Here is a 17,440-nt window from a genome sequence, read left to right on the forward strand (position 1 = left end):
GATGGAAAAATCATTAGATACTTACTACTGTTGTGTCCCATGACTTTTGCCATGTCACATACATACAAGCTAAAGAACACAGAGATCTGATTTGTTGGATGTGATTTTTTCTGCCCAGACTATTATAGCCTGGACAATTATAGCCAGTTACCCCCGGGCACAATCATTGTCACCCACTACACTGCACTGTCCATTGTCGGTGGTAATTAACTAATGCCTTAATTAATGGTATACACGTGACATTGTTGATTGAGGAATGTTAAATACCAGCACAATAAATCACATTGCCTTGCCATGAGCACACTGACCAGACTCAAGTGGTCAGACTCTTTTACAAGATAACACCTCACAACCTAAACATATGTGATAAGTTTACATCATTTAGTTTACTTTAAAAAAATGCACTTTAGGTCTAAAGCTTATCGTAGAACTGTCTCTGACATCAGTCATATCATTGCTTTTATGTAAAAAAAAAAAATTGTATCTCCAAAATATCAGCTCAACTGAAAGAGCCTTTTTTACTTTTCAGAAAATTAAATTTTATAATTAAATTTTATTTTTTTCATTTAAATTTAATCTATAAATATGTTACCGTACTAATTTTGGAGCACTTTTATTTAGTCTGTTCATTATTAACACACTTGGACACCGTGTAAAAAAAAAAAAAAAAACCTAAAATAAACATTTAAAATTCAACTTTAAAGTTTACAGTTTTGATACCTTTAACTATCCAGATGTTTGTTTCTTGTGGCCACCACTGTGAAGAAGACCAAAGGGTCATTGAGTTTCTTCAACATCAAACCTCTCTAAATAATTTAGAACTACAGATGGAAGTTCCCTTAGTCCTAATTTTAAAGCACCTTCTCATTGGCTTTTTTTTATTATTACAGGCCAGTTTCAGATCAGGGTTTCTTCTTGTCTTCTCAGGAAGCGCATCTTCTGCCTGTGGTGATCAGCCATACATAGCAGACACTACAAATACATATTAGCATGAAAAACACTAAAGCTGTTGCTTTAATTATAACAGCATAATAGCATCATCCTCTTCTGTACTATAAAGTAAAGCCAGTTGCAATTGCACAAGCAGAATGATATCTTAGCAAGCTGTTTCTTCCTAATTCTAGTCTAAATATCTGATATTTAACTTTTAAAAAATCTGCTGCTATTGATTATTATGATGAATATTTAAAAGCATGTATCATGAATGTGCTTTTAAAAATTTTGTGATGTAATTTTTACAATATCGCACATTTTTAGATAAAATAAATATTCCTATTCCTTTGACAGGTAATTTTGTTTATTAAAAAATATATTAATTGATTTCTTTCTAAATAGATTGCTTGAAACCAGCAAAATTGTCTATTAGACACTTTTAGTAGACGTACAAATAAAACGTATGTCTTAAATATAAAGCATAATATTTTTAACCATTTTTTAACAATCTGTTAAAAAAAAGTTTTTTAATGAATCTTAAAATATTTATACAATAATTAAGTTAATAAATAATCTTGCTAAGATGCCATTTCTTTCTATACAGCTCTGGAAAAAAATAAGAGACCACTTCAGTTTCTGAATCAGTTTCTTTGATTTTTCTATTTATAGGTTTATGTTTGAGTAAAATTAACATTGTTGTTTTATTCTATAAACTACGGACAACATTTGATTTGTCATTTAGAGCATTTATTTGCAGAACATGAAAAACAGCTGAAATAACAAAATAAATGCAGAGCTTTCAGGCCTCAAATAATGCAAAGAAAACAAGTTAATGTTCACAAAGTTTTAAGTTCAGAAATCAGTATTTGGTGGAATAACCCTGGTAACCACAGTTTTCATGCATGTTGGCATCATGTTCTCCTCCACCAGTCTTACACACTGCTTTTGGATAACTTTATGCCTTTACTCCTGGTGCAATAATTCAAGCAGTTCAGTTTGGTTTGATGGCTTGTGATCATCCATCTTCCTCTGGATTTTATTCCAGAGGTTTTCAATTTGTTAAAATCAAAGAAACTCATCATTTTTAAGTGGTCTCTTGTTTTTTTTCCCAGAGCTGTATATTGCCACAAAGTAATAAGTATTGCAATAGCAAACAGACCAACCATTGCCTGAGGTCACTTTTAGGTTTCACCATGCGTTGCTCTGATTTGCTAATGGTCCAGATGCCTGACCCCATGAACTAGATTATCTAAAAGCACACTGTGCCCCAGGTGACCCACAGTAAAACTCACCCAAACCATCAGATTTCAAATCTTATTTTTTATGGAATTGCTCTGCTTTACTTTGTGTCTGTATTTATAACTAAAATAAATTGTGTTATTGTGTGTGTGTTTTGTGTGTGTTTAGTCGAAGGTGCGGGAGTTGGAGGATAAATGCCGGAATCAGAGCGAGCAGTTCGGGCTGCTCTCTCAGGAGCTGGATAAATTTCGGCAGCAGGCCTCCAAGATCGACCTGTCCGCCCCCAGCCTGCTGAGCCACAGCCTGTCCCAGCTCCCCAACGGCATCGGCCTGACCGGAGACACCGGTAACCACACACTAACCAACACACACCGGGCACGGGAACTGTTAAATGGTTATCTAATATCTCAATTCATTACTTATTGACACTAGTAAAGACATTTATTAATCCAGACTAAATTTAACTTATTTGGTTAATAGTTAAGTTCTGTTAGTTAATGTAAGCTTATTGTAAAGTGTTCACTTTCATTAATTCTCAATGGAAATAACTTTACTACATTATTTTGGAGCATGTCTATTGGTCCATTTATCATAAAATATTGACACAATGTAAAGAATAATTGCCAGATCCTAATTATATCCCAATCCCATTTTCACCCATTGGTCCTGCCACTAACCTCTCCACCCCTCTGTTTTGCATGTGTACTCCAAGGTGTAGGGGTGTCCTGATTCTTGTTAGGCTGGAGGGGTAGGTTAGGGGGAAAGGATATGGATTGTTAGCCCTTCATACAGAGATTTTTCAGATGCACACTTTAAACCAAGGGGTGTGAGAATCATTGGTAAGATGGTGAAACAAACTACCAAAGAAACGCACCAATGTGAGTATTCTCCTTAAAAAAGTTAGCACTAAATTACCATAGTTTAATGTGTAGTTTCAATGTTTAATGGCTATTTTTCTTCAAAACAAGCATTAAAAAGTTCACTAGTATTTTGTCTCAGTATTCTTCCTGTTCCACCTTAAAATGTGCAACAGACAGTAGGGGCTGCAACATTTAAGATGGAACGGAGAAATAAAATAAAATATGAGCTAATCACAGCTAATTTCACCAGCAGCTAGGTTACTGAACTTCAGCTCTCATGATGATGTACCGGGTGCTTGAAGGGTTGTCAAAAATTCTTAGGGGAAGGTTTTGACCCCTTCCCCTTGTAACCTCTTGAGTTAGAAGAAGGGGTGAAATCCTCCCCCTAGAAATTGGAACAACCCTTCAAGCAAGCAAGCTAGCTAGCTAGCTAGCTAGCTAGATAGATAGATAGCTAGATAGATAGATAGATAGATAGATAGATAGATAGATAGATAGATAGATAGATAGATAGATAGATAGATAGATAGATAGATAGATAGATAGATAGATAGATAGATAGATAGATAGATAGATAGATAGATACTTTATTTATCCCGAAGGACATTGACGTCATCAGGAGTGCTAAGGGTTACACTCGAAAAGAAGGGGTAGGGGTAAGTGGTAGGGCCAAGGATTGGGTCTATATCATAAAGAGAAAAAATGACCAAAATGGAGATACAAGATTTTTTTTTTTTTTACATACATGTGATGATAGTGTTGCTGCCACCAAGTCCTCGGAAATTCCTATTTATGAGGTGGGAGGTCATAATTACGACTTGATGTGTTTTTTAGTCGAATGGAAATGGACGCCAATAAGTTATAATATATATATATAATATCCTTACATAAAATCAATATAAGTGCACGAGGCAACACTTTTTGAGTCCTTCTAATTAGCTTTATTTCTATTCCTAAATAATATTAGTGCAAGTTGCCCTCAAAACTTAAGAACAACCTGTACAGCCTAAAACTATTGCTAATAAGCTCAAAGTTTTTACCATTCACTGTAGGAGCAGGATCCTTACTGGCAGCTGACACGCCCCCAGCTGGGAAACTGGAAACAATATTTCCGACATGACTATTTCAGGCAGCGTGTGAACTGAATTCTTACAGGCGTATTTGTTATATTGCTAGCGAGTCTAAAAGGTGTTAATAAGAAGATGCCATTTAACTGCCAACAAATGGCCTGTTGTGACTGACGTCAGGTTTCTACTTTGTTTTGTGCAAGATGTGTTAAAACGAGGCTACAGTAAAAGCATAATACGTGTGAATCAGAGTGGTTTACAGTAACTCGCATCCAGCAGAAAAAGCTGTGTCAGCTTTAAAAAAAACTCTTAAATAACCTTTAAAGACAGAACACTGAACTTTACAGACTTCTCCCAGTCGACTAGCAAGACCGGTGCTTCAGACGATTGTTCTTCACTGTAGCGAAGCTGCCTAATTAGACATACAGTATAATTACTTTATCTCCTGTATTCACTTACTCTTCTTTATGATTCATTTCTTTTCAAAACTTCTCTAAAGCTGTAAAGCTGTCAGTCATCTTTCTCTTCACACTTTTGCTAATACTGTGGTGATAATGTGATATCAGTTGTAATGGTGGGGTTTCATGCTCTGTTTAAGTGATGGTTCAGCAAGAAATCTAATGTACACACTTCATCCTTTTATCATAGATTAACCAATATGTCTTTAGTGATTAATTAGTTTGATTCATTGGTTTTGCACTTGAGCTACATTGCCAGTGTAGTTTGCCATTGAACTTAACATTACACTAAGCATTACACTGATCGCAAATTGGCTTCAAAATGCACAGTATACCGTATTTTTCACACTATAAGATGCACTTAAAATCCTTTAATTTTCAAAAAAATTGTTGGTGCCCTTATAATCCTGTGCGTCTTTGAATGAATTTCATCAGTCAGGTTGTGAAGAGCAGTAAAGACACTCTGCTGAAGTACAGAGTTATACAAGAGCTTCGGTTTAGTTCTCCAGCACAGAGACTGGAGCAGCATTAGCATTAGCAGCTAACCACACTAAGCGCTAGCTCTTTTGCCGTTCAGAGGTGAAGATTATCGACCTGCTGTAGCCTGCTTCTAACTCCGGCTAGTACTGCTGGAGCAGCATTATCATTAGCCGTTAACCACGCTAAGCAGTAGCTCTTTCGCCGTTCAGAGGTGAGTATATTGGAATGTAGCCTGCACGTTTACCCCGTTAAAACAAGTTACGTGGAAGGAGCCGCTAGCTAATATCGCCACTCAAGGTTTCTCAGTGTAGCGCTGTCGGGGGGCAAACCGCTAGCGCTAGTGGTTAGCAGCAAATGCTAATGCTCCAGCATTAGTGCTTGAGAAATTTGTCAATCTACGCTTACTGTAAATAAACAGAAGCACTTTACTCACCCAAATAAACAGTTTTCAGGGGAGAAATCTGTGTAGATTAACATGCAGCATTTGTTTAACTTTAAAATATATATTTTTTAAGAGTCAAAGTTTTGTTTACTTAGCTTAGCTCTACTTAACTTAGTTAACCCCCACCACCATCCAGCAGTGAGACCTGCTGAATTAGAAGGAAAATATGGAGACACCCCTGTTCCTTACTAGTGTCGCATAATGCACCTTTAAATCCAGTTCTCCTTATGGATGAAAATAGATCAGAAAACAGACATTTATTTATAGTGCGCCTTATAATCTGGTGCGCTTTATAGTGCAAAAACTATGGTAACCCAAGAACAATATCAGCTTGACACTGATTGGTTAGCATACATCCACACATCTCCATTACCTGTTAGCCAGTGGTTAGTGTTCTCTTCCAAGCATGTTGAGCTTTTAAACTTTTAAATGTATTGAGATAGCACCCTTAGATAGCTTTTGTTTAGCTCCAATGCAAAACATCAGCCATGTCCCATCATATTAACCTCGTTCAGGGGACATGAGACAGTGTGTACACTAGCCTGAACATCGCTTAAACAGTGTTTGAGTGTCTATTTGAGCTGTAAGTGGATTCTGCCATTCTGTCCTCTTCTTCCTGTCCTCTCTCCCATCCTGTCTGTCCTCTGCTCTCTCTTTTCTGCCCTCTCCTCTCCAGGCACTAGTGCCTCATGGGACGACATCGCCTTCTGGAGTCTGGAGGGTAACGAGGCCCTCTGTGACGCTTCTGAGCAGGGTATTCTGGGTCACTGTTTTTAGCCACTGTTCTTTTGACTGGAGGGCTTAACTTTCCATACCTGCATGGCTGACCCGTGGAATGAGATCCTAAAAGAGTAAAACTGCAGAAATAATCAAACAGACATCATTTATTTTTCCTTTCTTAAAATTCAGTATTCAGTCAGTCAAGATGGTAGTTTGGTTTGAGATTGCTTATTAATTTATCACAGTTTAAAGCAAGCCTGAAATCATTTGGATTTTACAATACTCGGATGGGGAGGGGTAGGGTGTCTGCATATTACAGGGTTTGTACGGTCATTAAAAACCTGGAAAAGTAATGGAATTTCAAAATAAGTTTTGGAAAAATAAAAATACCCAGAAAGTTTTAATAAAAAAGTAATGGAAATTCACAATCTACAAATCTCTTTTTTTTTAATCTACCAACGGAGAAAAGCTATTTTGAGCTAATAAATACCTAAAAAAAAATCAGTTCAGGGGTCCTATTCTATTGGCAGTACTATTCTGCTGGCCTACAGCCAATGAAAACCCAAAAGTCAGTATCTCAGAAAATTAGAATAAAATATATAAATCCAATTGGTACTTTTGGTTACAGTGTGGGCAGTGTGCCAAGTCCTGCTGAAAAATAAAATCCGCATCTCTATAAAAATTGTCAGCAGAGGGCAGCATGAAGTGCTGTAAGATTTTGTGGGAAAACAAAACTGCACTGACTTTAGACTTGATAATAAAACACAGTGGATCAACACCAGCAGATGACATGTTTCTCTAAACCATCACTGATTGGTGGAAACTTCACACTAGACCTCAAGCAGTTTGGACTGTGTGTCTCTCCGCTCTTCCTCCAGACTCTGATCCCTTGATTTACAAATAAAACGCTAAATTAATTTACTGATGATCAGTGATGGTTTGGATGGTGTTTTCCTCCAAGTGTGTACAGATGTCTAAGAACATTATAATAGTGTCAGTATAAAAAGATATGCTTCTGCTGTGTCTGGCTTCATGTAACTTTTTCTGTCATAGCAATGTCTAAATGATCCACAACAACAACGTGTAAAAATGGTTCCAATTCATTTTATCATAGCAAAATTAAAAATATGAATCTTAAATGGTGAGACATCCAGTCTTTTTATGACCTGTTAGGACTTTAAAAGGTCTTAAACTTGCCAACTTTAGACACCAAACATGTCTTTTCTGACTGAATACATTTTGAGGTAAGAGGAACTGTCTCTTTTTATCGATGGATGATTAACAGTGTGGATTAACTCGTTGGCTGGCTGTTTGTTGGCGTTGGCTTTGTGCTGTCTGCTTCATGCCCACTACACAGATTCCAGGCACTTGGGCTTGATTCTGCATTATTGATTTTTTAGCCTGTAGCTGTGTAGTCCTGGCTTGATTATGGTGTCACTGAGGTAATGCAGGCTCTATGCTCACGATAACACTGAATCCATTAGTGCAGTGATGGTGCATCATGTACTAATGGGTATTGGTCAGTGTGTTCTGTGGATAGTTGTGAAGGTCATTTGTTTTAAGTTGGATTTAAGTTGGATTTAGTTGTGTTTAGTTTTTGCTTTAGTGGTGGTTGTTTTATCTTTTATTTGAAACACTCATTTGCATGCGGGAATGCATTGGCACTAACGATTAATGCTTTTCTGGTTCTTTTCTTCTTCTTTTTTTTTTTTGTTCTTTTTAGCTTTTGATTCATTCATGAATGTAGGCCCTTTGGCCTTATAACCTGGTACGCCTTATGTATGAATTCTACCAGTCAGGTATTAAGGAGCAGTAAAGCCACTTCGGTAAAATACAGCGTTATAAGCATTAGCCGCTAACTGCAGCTAACTCTTTCGCTGTTCAGAGACGAGTATATTGGACTGTAGTTTGCATGTTAACCATGTTAAAACAAGCTATGTGGGACGAACGGATAGCTGATAGTGTCTTGGGTTACCGGAACACTCAGGGTTCCTCAGTCTAGCTCGATCAGGCGCCATTTTCGTCCCGCTAGCGCTGCAGTTGGCAGCTCATGCTAATGCTGCTGAACCCAGCCTTAGAGCTGGAGAAACGTCACTAAAAATTCACCCTTAGACAAAATATTGGAATTGTAAACTTAGTGCTTAGTGCTTAGTGCTTTACTCACCCAAATAAACAGTTTTCAGGAGAGAAATCTGTGTAGATTAACATCTAGCGCTCGTTTGATTTAAAAATATATATTTTTGTTTAAGAGTTACAGTTTACTTAGGGACTTCCCCCAGCTTCCCCATTAATAGGGAAACATGGTGACAGCCTTGCTCACTTCGATATAGACATCCTTACTAGTGTCGCTTAATGCACCTTATAATCCAGCGTGCCTTATGTATGAAAATAGACCAGAAAATAATTGAAACTTGATCTATATGCACAAGTTTTAAGTCAAGTATGGTCAGACTATTAGGAAATATCATTAGACAGTCTATTTGAATTGTTAGCGTAATATTCATGCAGTATATATATCTTTTTGTTTTGGATCATTCCGATTGATCGTTCAGTTGGTTTGGAAAAGCCAACGTACTGTTCTTCTTAATCTTGTTCTTTTTATTCAATTTGTGTTTTTTTTTAAATGCTACTCCTCCCACAGCTTTCAATGTAAAAACGTGGAATTTCGCAGGATCACAGGAACTATACTGAATTATGTTGCTTGTTTCTCATGAAATTTTGATCGAATATAAGAAACAACCTTGTGTGTCACATGATGTCAAATAGAAGAAAATGTGACAGCATTTTTGCATGACAGCAATGATAAACGAATCACTGTCACACTCTGCTGAGAAGCTTCTTTTATCATGATTTCAGAGGCTCAGATTGTTTTACAGCAGCGTGATTGAAGAGCAGAGAGTGTTAAACGACAGATAGAAGGATAGATATTGGAAATGCCCTCCTGCACTCCCGACTGATGTACAGAGAGGCTTTTCCTCTTTCACTGCACGTATTTAATCTGCCCTTTGCCTGACCTCTGCAAAGGTCAAACACCATTCTCAACATGGCATTACACACACATACACACACTAAGCCCTGCTTAAGCCTACACACTTTCATTCACAGTGTGCTGTATAACACATTGCTATTCTCTCACTCAAGCAATTTACAGAGAGCTCACCATACTGATAGTAAAACCTTGATTAGACAAGAGAGCTTAAAACGTATGGTGTGAGGATGGCCTTTATATAAGACAATCAGTCACCCCTAGTAGAGATACGAGGGACACTATCAGCTCTAACAGCACTTACTATCCTGCTGCCATGTGTTTCCTCTCATAGCAGAGATTTCAACTGGCATTTTTCAGCAGGATAATGTTCACCCACACACAGTAAAAGATTTCCAGAAGTTGTCTCCACCAGATTGCATTTGAAGCTAAAGAGCCCATTTTTTAAAGATCTTTGATAATGTAAGATGACCAAACAATACATTGCTTTTCATAAAATGTTTTAATTTTCTCCCGTTTTTTTTTATCTTGTCCCACTCCTTAAGCTGCCAGCCAGCTGTTTATCCCCCATCACTAGTGATGCCTCAACACAAGGAGAGTGAAGACTAGCACATCACTACCTCTTTTTTTGAACTGCTGCTGATGTAGCATGTAGCCAGCGAGTTCGGAGGAAAGCGCAGTGACTCAGTTCTGATACAACAGCTCACAGACGCCTTGTGCTGATCGACATCACCCTTTGGAGTGATGATGTGAGAGAACGCCATCTACTCACCCAGAGAGAGCAAGACCATTTGTGTCTCTCGGGACTCTCTCGCCAGCTGATGGCAAGCTGCATGACCAGGATTCAAACCAGCGATCACCTGATCATAGTGGCTTGTTTTATCCAGCATATTCTGCTGATATCAGCCTGCTATTGATAGCGGTGAATTTCTAATATGCTTTAACTGTTCTATAAGTAATTAAGAGTTCTAATCATGGTTTTTAATCTGAACTTTTATTTCTGCATCATCCAGCTTGTCCGCTCCTTCACGTCACTCCTGCACTAAAAGCTTTTAAAAGATGTTTTTTTTGTGTGTTGGCTACATTTGTCAGTGTTCTGTATATCAGTGTGAGTATTACATTAATACTCACAAAGGCACGTGAGTGTATTATCCGTGGCATGTACTGTCTGTTTCAATACCCTTCAATACCCTCTTTTGTTTTCCTCTCTTGTCTTCTTTTTTCTGTTCATCTTTCTCTTTCTCTCTCTCACTCTTTTTGGTTTCCTCTCTTCTCTTCTGTTTCTTTGCTCAGATGTTGCTGCTGTACTACGCGCCGGCTCCACTCCCCACGCGGCAGGCCTCTCCCGGCCCGAGCGCTCCCCAGCTACAAAGCACCGGGAGCTGCCCAGCCTCAGCCTGAAGTCCACCTCTACCTCCAGCCCTTCACCACCCAAATCCGAGACCACGCACCTTTCCCCTAAATCAGCCGCCGTCTCGCGGCCCGTCAGCCCACGCAGGGCCAGCCCCACACATGAGGTGAGAGGGTAGTGATGGACTGTAGATGTGGATGTTAAAGGTGAACTCTTGGTTTAGTAAAACATAATAAAAAGTACCTACCTTTGATGAATAGCACACCTCTGTTCTGCCACAGCGTTCTGAGATCCAGAAATTTGAACAGTTAATCCAAACACCTTTAGACTGGGTGACACGGGACATAATTTGCCCCGATAAATCACTTTTTCCATCGTTATCCAGCTCAAAGTAGCTCCACACCTCCTTGCTACAATCTGGAGAGCGCTGACATTTAAAATGAGGCATTAAAAACTTAAAAAAGTGCACAAGAAGCTTATTAAAAACACTTTTACTTTTCTACATCCTATAAAGCTAGCTTCAGCTCTGAGCGCCGCCATTGAGCACCGCCTGAACTGAAAATAACAGATATGTATATACATAGACAACATACAGACAACAAATGTCTGAAATAACAAAACAGGTGCAGAGCTTTCAGACCTCAAATAATGCAAAGAAAACAAGTTCATATTCATAAAGTTTTAAGAGTTCAGAAATCAATAATTGGTGGAACAACCCTGGTTTTTAATCACAGTTTTCATGCATCTTGGCATCTGGGTTCTCCTCCACCAGTCTTACACACTGCTTTTGTATAACTTTATGCCTTTACTCCTGGTGCAAAAATTCAAGCAGCTCAGTTTGCTTTGATGGTTTGTGATCATCCATCTTTCTCTTGATTATATTCCAGGGGTTTTCAATTTGGTAAAATGAAAGAAACGGGGTCTCTTATTTTTTCCTGAGATGTATATATGGGCTAGCCAAGCCAAAATACAGTTTTTTTTTTAATGAATAAATATTTGTTATGTACTGAGTATTTTCACATGCCATTTCAGAATATATTTTTAAGTTAAAAAGGGATTGTGTTATCCACTGTACTGTTCATCCACTGAACGCCTTGATCTCACCAAAAACAAGGAAAAAAGATGCTTATTTTTTTCCTATTGACATTGTGTGTTTGTTTCAGGTGGACACTGCTAGTGAGGTGGAGGAGCTGGATATTGATGTGTCTCCAGCACCAGTGTCAGTAAGTCGAGGACCTGCTAAACTCCAGGTCTTCATTGCCCGGTACAGGTATGCATTTCTCCAAAACTATATATTTACTCTCCAGTCGTCTGTGTAGATAAGTATCTGCTGGCTGTGTAGAATTAGACGAGGATTAAATCGTTGATTTTGATGAATGATCCAATATTAATACACCAGAATGAATAAAATTAACATTTACATTGATTATCATTGCAATTTAAGAGTTTTTTTTTTTTTTTCATATATGATGATTTGGATTTTTTAAAACAACTTTTTTGCATACAGCTACAACCCTTACGATGGTCCTAATGACAACCCGGAGGTGGAGCTGCCCCTCACAGCTGGTGAATACATATACGTGTATGGGGACATGGACGACGATGGATTTTATGAAGGTCAGTAGTCAAAACTAGTGGTGTCAATCGATTCAAAGATTTAATCTTATTAATCACAACAGTTTTCTGTGATTAACTGTGATTAATCTCACTTGCTCTTCTTAAGAAGCAAGTTTTTTATTGTGGATATTTAAATGTAAATAAAAGAATGAATGTAAAAAAATGAAAATGCAATTATATTTATATTATCAGTGTCAATTAAAATACTAGTTTGAACTGTTTTAGGGGAGATATCGCCAACAAGGTGCACTGAAACTTTTTACTTTTTACTTTATTATTTACAGCTCAGCTTGGTTGTAAGAATTTCTGAATTAGATCTTAATTTGCTGAGTATAAAATAGCGTTTTCTCATCTGTAGTTTGTTTCTCTGCTCCGGATCAGTTGATTAGATGAGTTTGTTTATTTGAAGCGTTTTCTTCCTCTGTTTGGTTTGGTTTCACATATGCACAAACCTAAATGCACCAAATGTGCACCAATAAACCATGCAAGCACCATTCTCTCCCTCTCCTCTGATTGGTCAGAGCTCTCTGGTGCAGGAGCGAGGAAGCCAGTGCGTATTTCTGTGCAGTGTGAAGCTGCTTTAACACTGAACACTGAAAATTTGCTGCTGCATTTTATTTTTAAACCCAGAGTTTTTAATGAATTTAATGAGCAGTGAATGCTGCACATACTGCACATGTAAACAGCATGGAGCAGCTGAGACAGTGTTTGTTTATAGCTATATATTATCTGGCTAATATATAAGATTAAATTGCACCTAATCAGCAGTTTAGCTCAATTAAAAAAATATAAGTTTATTTGATAGCTGGGTCAGATGGAGACCAGATCACTTTCTCACCACACACAAATCCATGTATTGAGTGGGGGCGGGGCAGATGGGGTTGGGGTCAAACTTTGTGCTGTAATTAATTTGCTTTAAAAAAATAATGTGTTACTGATTCCAAATTAATTGTGTGCATTAATGCTTTGCTGTTGAAAGCCCTTGTAAAAACACAATCACTGAAGTTAGTTGGTAGTTAGAAAAACACAGGTTTTAGGTTTCTTAACTTTCATAATTGCGTAACGATCAAATTAGCTTCATAGAAAAAGATTCAATTGCCATATTTGAGATATTTTGGCACGACTCTATTCTCTATGCTGCCCCCTACAGGTGAGCTGATGGATGGACGTCGAGGCCTGGTCCCGTCCAACTTCGTGGAGCGTGTCTCGGACGACGACGTCATGAGCGCGCACCACCACGAGGCCGGAGACCTTTCACACAACTCCTTCCAGGAGAGCAGCTTCCACAGCGGCAGTGAGAGGCTGCACCAGCACCACTTGCGCTTCGCCCACAGTGCCTCCGAGAGGTCGGAGGCCTCGGCCTCGGCCCCCACCCCCGCCGTCACCACCGACAGCGCCAAGGCCAACGCCCACGCCCCTATCCTCCCCGCCACCCCCCTCACCAACGGCCTGGACCTCGACCTGGAGGAGGTGGGGGCTGACACTGTGCCTTACCCGCGCAAGATCACGCTGATCAAGCAGCTGGCCAAGAGCATCATCATTGGCTGGGAGCCACCGCTGGTGCCGGTGGGCTGGGGCGCCGTGTGGAGCTACAACGTCTACGTGGACCAGGAGCTGAGGCTGAACGTGCCGTTCGGAGCCCAGACCAAGGCAGTCCTGGAGAGGCTGGAGCTGGGTCAGAAGGGCTACCGTGTGGCCGTGCAGAGCCTGACGGAGCGAGGCGGGTCCGACCAGCTGCGCTGCTCCATGCTGGTGGGCCGGGACGTCAGCGTGGCACCCACCCAGCTGCGGGTGGAGCGGGTGACGGCCACCTCCGCCTGCCTGAGCTGGCTGCCCAGCAACAGCAACTACGTGCACATCGTCTCGCTAAATAACGAGGAGTGCGAGCTGGTCAAGGCCGGCTGCTACTCGCTGTGCCTCAGCAACCTCACGCCCAGCCTGCACTACTGCGTCAAAGTGGAGGCCCGACCGCACCGCACGCCTTGGGAGCTGCCTGTGGAGCAGCGTGAGCGCAAGAGCGTCATCACCTCGTTCACCACCCTATCTGCAGGTGAGAGACACGAGGAAGGGTTGAGGGGTTGAGTGGAGGATTCCTTAAAGAAGAAATCTGGTGTGAAATAGACTTGGGTTGTAGAAAAACATATTGATGAGTATAAACATTTGTCAAATAGCCCACCTTCGTTCTTATCCAGCGTTCACAAATACAGAGATTTTAGCCGATGCTCCCAACAGGCTTACAATGCTAGAGATAGGGGCATAGAGTTGCCCATGTGAAGAAATCTTTACTTTAAAATATCCATAGCTAGTTTGAAGAGACTAGAATCACGAGATACCCAAAGATTGATAATATTTTGAACCCTAGGAGATTTATTCATTTATTTATTTATTTTAAGATTAGTTTAAGAACTCTTTGAAAAGATAAGTCTTCAGTCGGCGTTTGAAGACCACGGGTGATTCTGCTGTTCTGACACCCAGTGGAAGTTCATTACACCTTGGTCCTAGAAGAAAGAAGAGTCGGGATGTTCGTTTCCTGTGGGTTTTGAGGAATGGTGGGTTCGAGCCAAGCCGTACTGGAGGCTCTAAGAGCTCTTGGTACAGATCTGGCAGCAACAGGAAGCCAGTGGAGGGAAGGCAGCACCAGTTAACACCATTAATGACCTCAGAGTAGCTCCACATTTTATTGATAGAATTCTGAGAGCTTTGGCATTTGAAACGAGGCACTGAAAACTTTGACAGTGTACAGGAAGTTTATTAAAGCATTTTTATACACACAATACTTTTAAGTAGTTCACCTGTTGGTGCCATCTTGATTATTTAAGTCACGATAAGTCGCCTGATGAGCACAATGGAAACTATAGCTCTTAATTCACGTGAATACTCAAGTATTGGGGAAATATTGCAAGGATGGCAGAATGTGAGGGTTATTAATTGTGCAATCTGCTCCCTTATTCCACGTATTCTTGTTTGTGCTCGTCAGTCAACTTATCAGGACTTAATTTCAAGATGGCAGCTGGAGAACAGTGTTTTAACTAAACTACCCGTGCACTTTGAAAACTCTCAGTGCCTTGTTGTGAATATCAGGACTTGTAGAATTCTACCACTGAAGTGTGGAGCTACTCTGAGCTTCTTAATGGTGTAAAAGTAGAGATTTAATTGAATGTGCAATGCTATGCCCCCATCACTAGCACTGTAAGGCTGTTGGGAGCATCAGCTAAAAGCTTTATATTTCTGAATGCTGGGGTGAACAGTGGTGGGCTATTAGACAAAAGTTCATACTCATTATCATGTTTCACTACACCTCAAATCCATTTCACACCAGATTTATCCTTTAACCTATAAAATGCCAACAAACTGTACAAGCTAAACTGCTGTTTTTTAAGCTATAAATCAATATATTCTATCACCCACAGGTCCCCCTGATGCTCCTCTGGATGTACAGCTGGAGCACGGGCCATCTCCAGGGATAGCACAGATCAGTTGGCTGCCCGTCACCATCGATGCTGCTGGGACCTCCAACGGGGTCAGAGTCACCGGCTACACCATCTATGCTGACAAGAAGAAGGTGATTATTATACCATTTAATGATTATTCATTTTATTCTTAGAATTATGTTTGTGCCCTTTATTTATTTATATATTATTATATATTATATATATTATTATTATTTATTTTAATTATTATGACTTTTTATTGATCTAATTTTATGTTTCACCTTTTAGCCCTTTTGTTTTATTTATTTTGTTTATTTCATCCTTTTATTTATTTTATTAAACTTTTGACCTCTATTATTACTTTTGACCTTTTACTTTTTTATTTCATTTTTTTTCTTCCATTTATTTTTTTATACATTTTTTAACTTCGTCTACATATACATTTATTCTGAATTATTTTATTTGTTCTTAGTTAAATCATATATTATTTGCTTGATTTTATTTTTCAGTCCCTTTAATTTTGTAGATTCTTGCATTGAAAATGAGGGTTACCCTCAATGTATTACTGAATGGAAATAAAGGTTGATTGATTAATGTATTGATTGATTGATTGCCATCCTGCTCTCTTTCTCCAGGTGCTGGAGGTGTCCTCCCCCACGGCAGGCAGCGCTCTGATTGGTCCGTCTCAGATTCAGACGCTGCAGGCGGCTCGTGAGATTACTGTTCGCACCATGTCTCCTAATGGCGAGTCCGTCGACTCAGCCCCCGTTAATGTGCCAGCCAAGCTGCCTGCCATCATGGCTGGCACCTCCATGCCTCTCTGCCAGTCTGTGCCAGCCCACGCCAGTGTCCTCACCGCCGGTGCCGTCACCACGGAGCCCGCTGCTATCTGTGCCACCTCTCTGTCTGCTGCCAAAACACCCACGATGCCACTCAGCTCTGTCCCAGACGCACATTCCTCTGGTTCAGTCAGGGGGATCTACACCAACATGGCCAAAGCCACCGACGATGCCCCCCTGCCCGCCGCCACAATTGTTGAGGCGTGGGCAAACCCTGCGCCGGTTGCACCCCTTGCCGTCACTGTGGCTGTGCAGGAGGCGCGGCCTGTTCCTGTTGCCAATTCTAACCCACTGGTAAGTGAGAAGTGCAGACCCAATGCACTGGCCACTATGCTACTGTGATCAGGAGAATGCTGGTTCGAATCCAGGTCATGCAGCTTGCCATCAGCTACTGGAGCCCTGAGAAGAGGGCCTTGCTCTCTCTCTGAGGGGGTAGATGGTGCTCTTTCCCCTCGTCACTCCTAGGATGATATCAATCAGCATCTGTGAGCTGATGTATCAGAACTGAGTCGCTGCGCTTTCCTCCGAGTGCGCTGTGATGAAATGCTGCATCAGTAGCAGCTCAAAAAGTGCCGGAGTCTGACTTCACATGTATCAGAGGAAGCATGTGTTAGTCTTCACCCTCCTCGTGTTGGGGCATCACTAGTGATAGTGTCCTAATGAGTCCTAATGAGTGGGTTGGGTAATTGGCCTTGTAAGTTAGGGAGAAAATAGGATAAAAAAAACTACAAAAGGATTGAAAGATGGTTGCGCAGCTAAAATGACTCCCACCGTTCACTATGGTAGTTTCTATGTTGTTTCTTAGTGGTTGCAAGTTGGTTGCTTAGAAGTTGCTAGGTGGTTGCTAAGGTCTTGCTATGGTATCTGTGGCGTTGCTGTGTTGTTGCTTGGTGGTTGCTAAAAGGTTGCTAATAATAATAATTGCCTCTGTAACCTGAGTTGCCAGGTTCATGGTATTTCTGCAAAACTAGGTTTGTTTAATAGTTGCAGGTGAAAATGCTAAAAGGTACGTTTTCT

General features: G+C 40.2%; 1 protein-coding gene across 3 annotated transcripts in view; it reads left to right on the plus strand.

Annotated features, from left to right (window-relative positions):
• Positions 1–17,440, plus strand: part of LOC103040366 (peripheral-type benzodiazepine receptor-associated protein 1) — a 186,633-nt gene that overhangs the window by 132,841 nt on the left and 36,352 nt on the right. For all 3 annotated transcript variants that reach the window (XM_022665817.2, XM_022665818.2, XM_049466266.1), the window contains 8 exons: positions 2,341–2,518; positions 6,156–6,233; positions 10,479–10,702; positions 11,700–11,806; positions 12,044–12,153; positions 13,304–14,203; positions 15,564–15,715; positions 16,220–16,717. In XM_022665817.2, the coding sequence (XP_022521538.2) occupies positions 2,341–2,518; positions 6,156–6,233; positions 10,479–10,702; positions 11,700–11,806; positions 12,044–12,153; positions 13,304–14,203; positions 15,564–15,715; positions 16,220–16,717 (2,247 nt within the window). The remainder of the gene's footprint in view (positions 1–2,340; positions 2,519–6,155; positions 6,234–10,478; positions 10,703–11,699; positions 11,807–12,043; positions 12,154–13,303; positions 14,204–15,563; positions 15,716–16,219; positions 16,718–17,440) is intronic.

This window comes from Astyanax mexicanus, chromosome 1 (genome assembly GCF_023375975.1).
Source record: "Astyanax mexicanus isolate ESR-SI-001 chromosome 1, AstMex3_surface, whole genome shotgun sequence".
Taxonomy (NCBI): Eukaryota; Metazoa; Chordata; class Actinopteri; order Characiformes; family Acestrorhamphidae; genus Astyanax; species Astyanax mexicanus.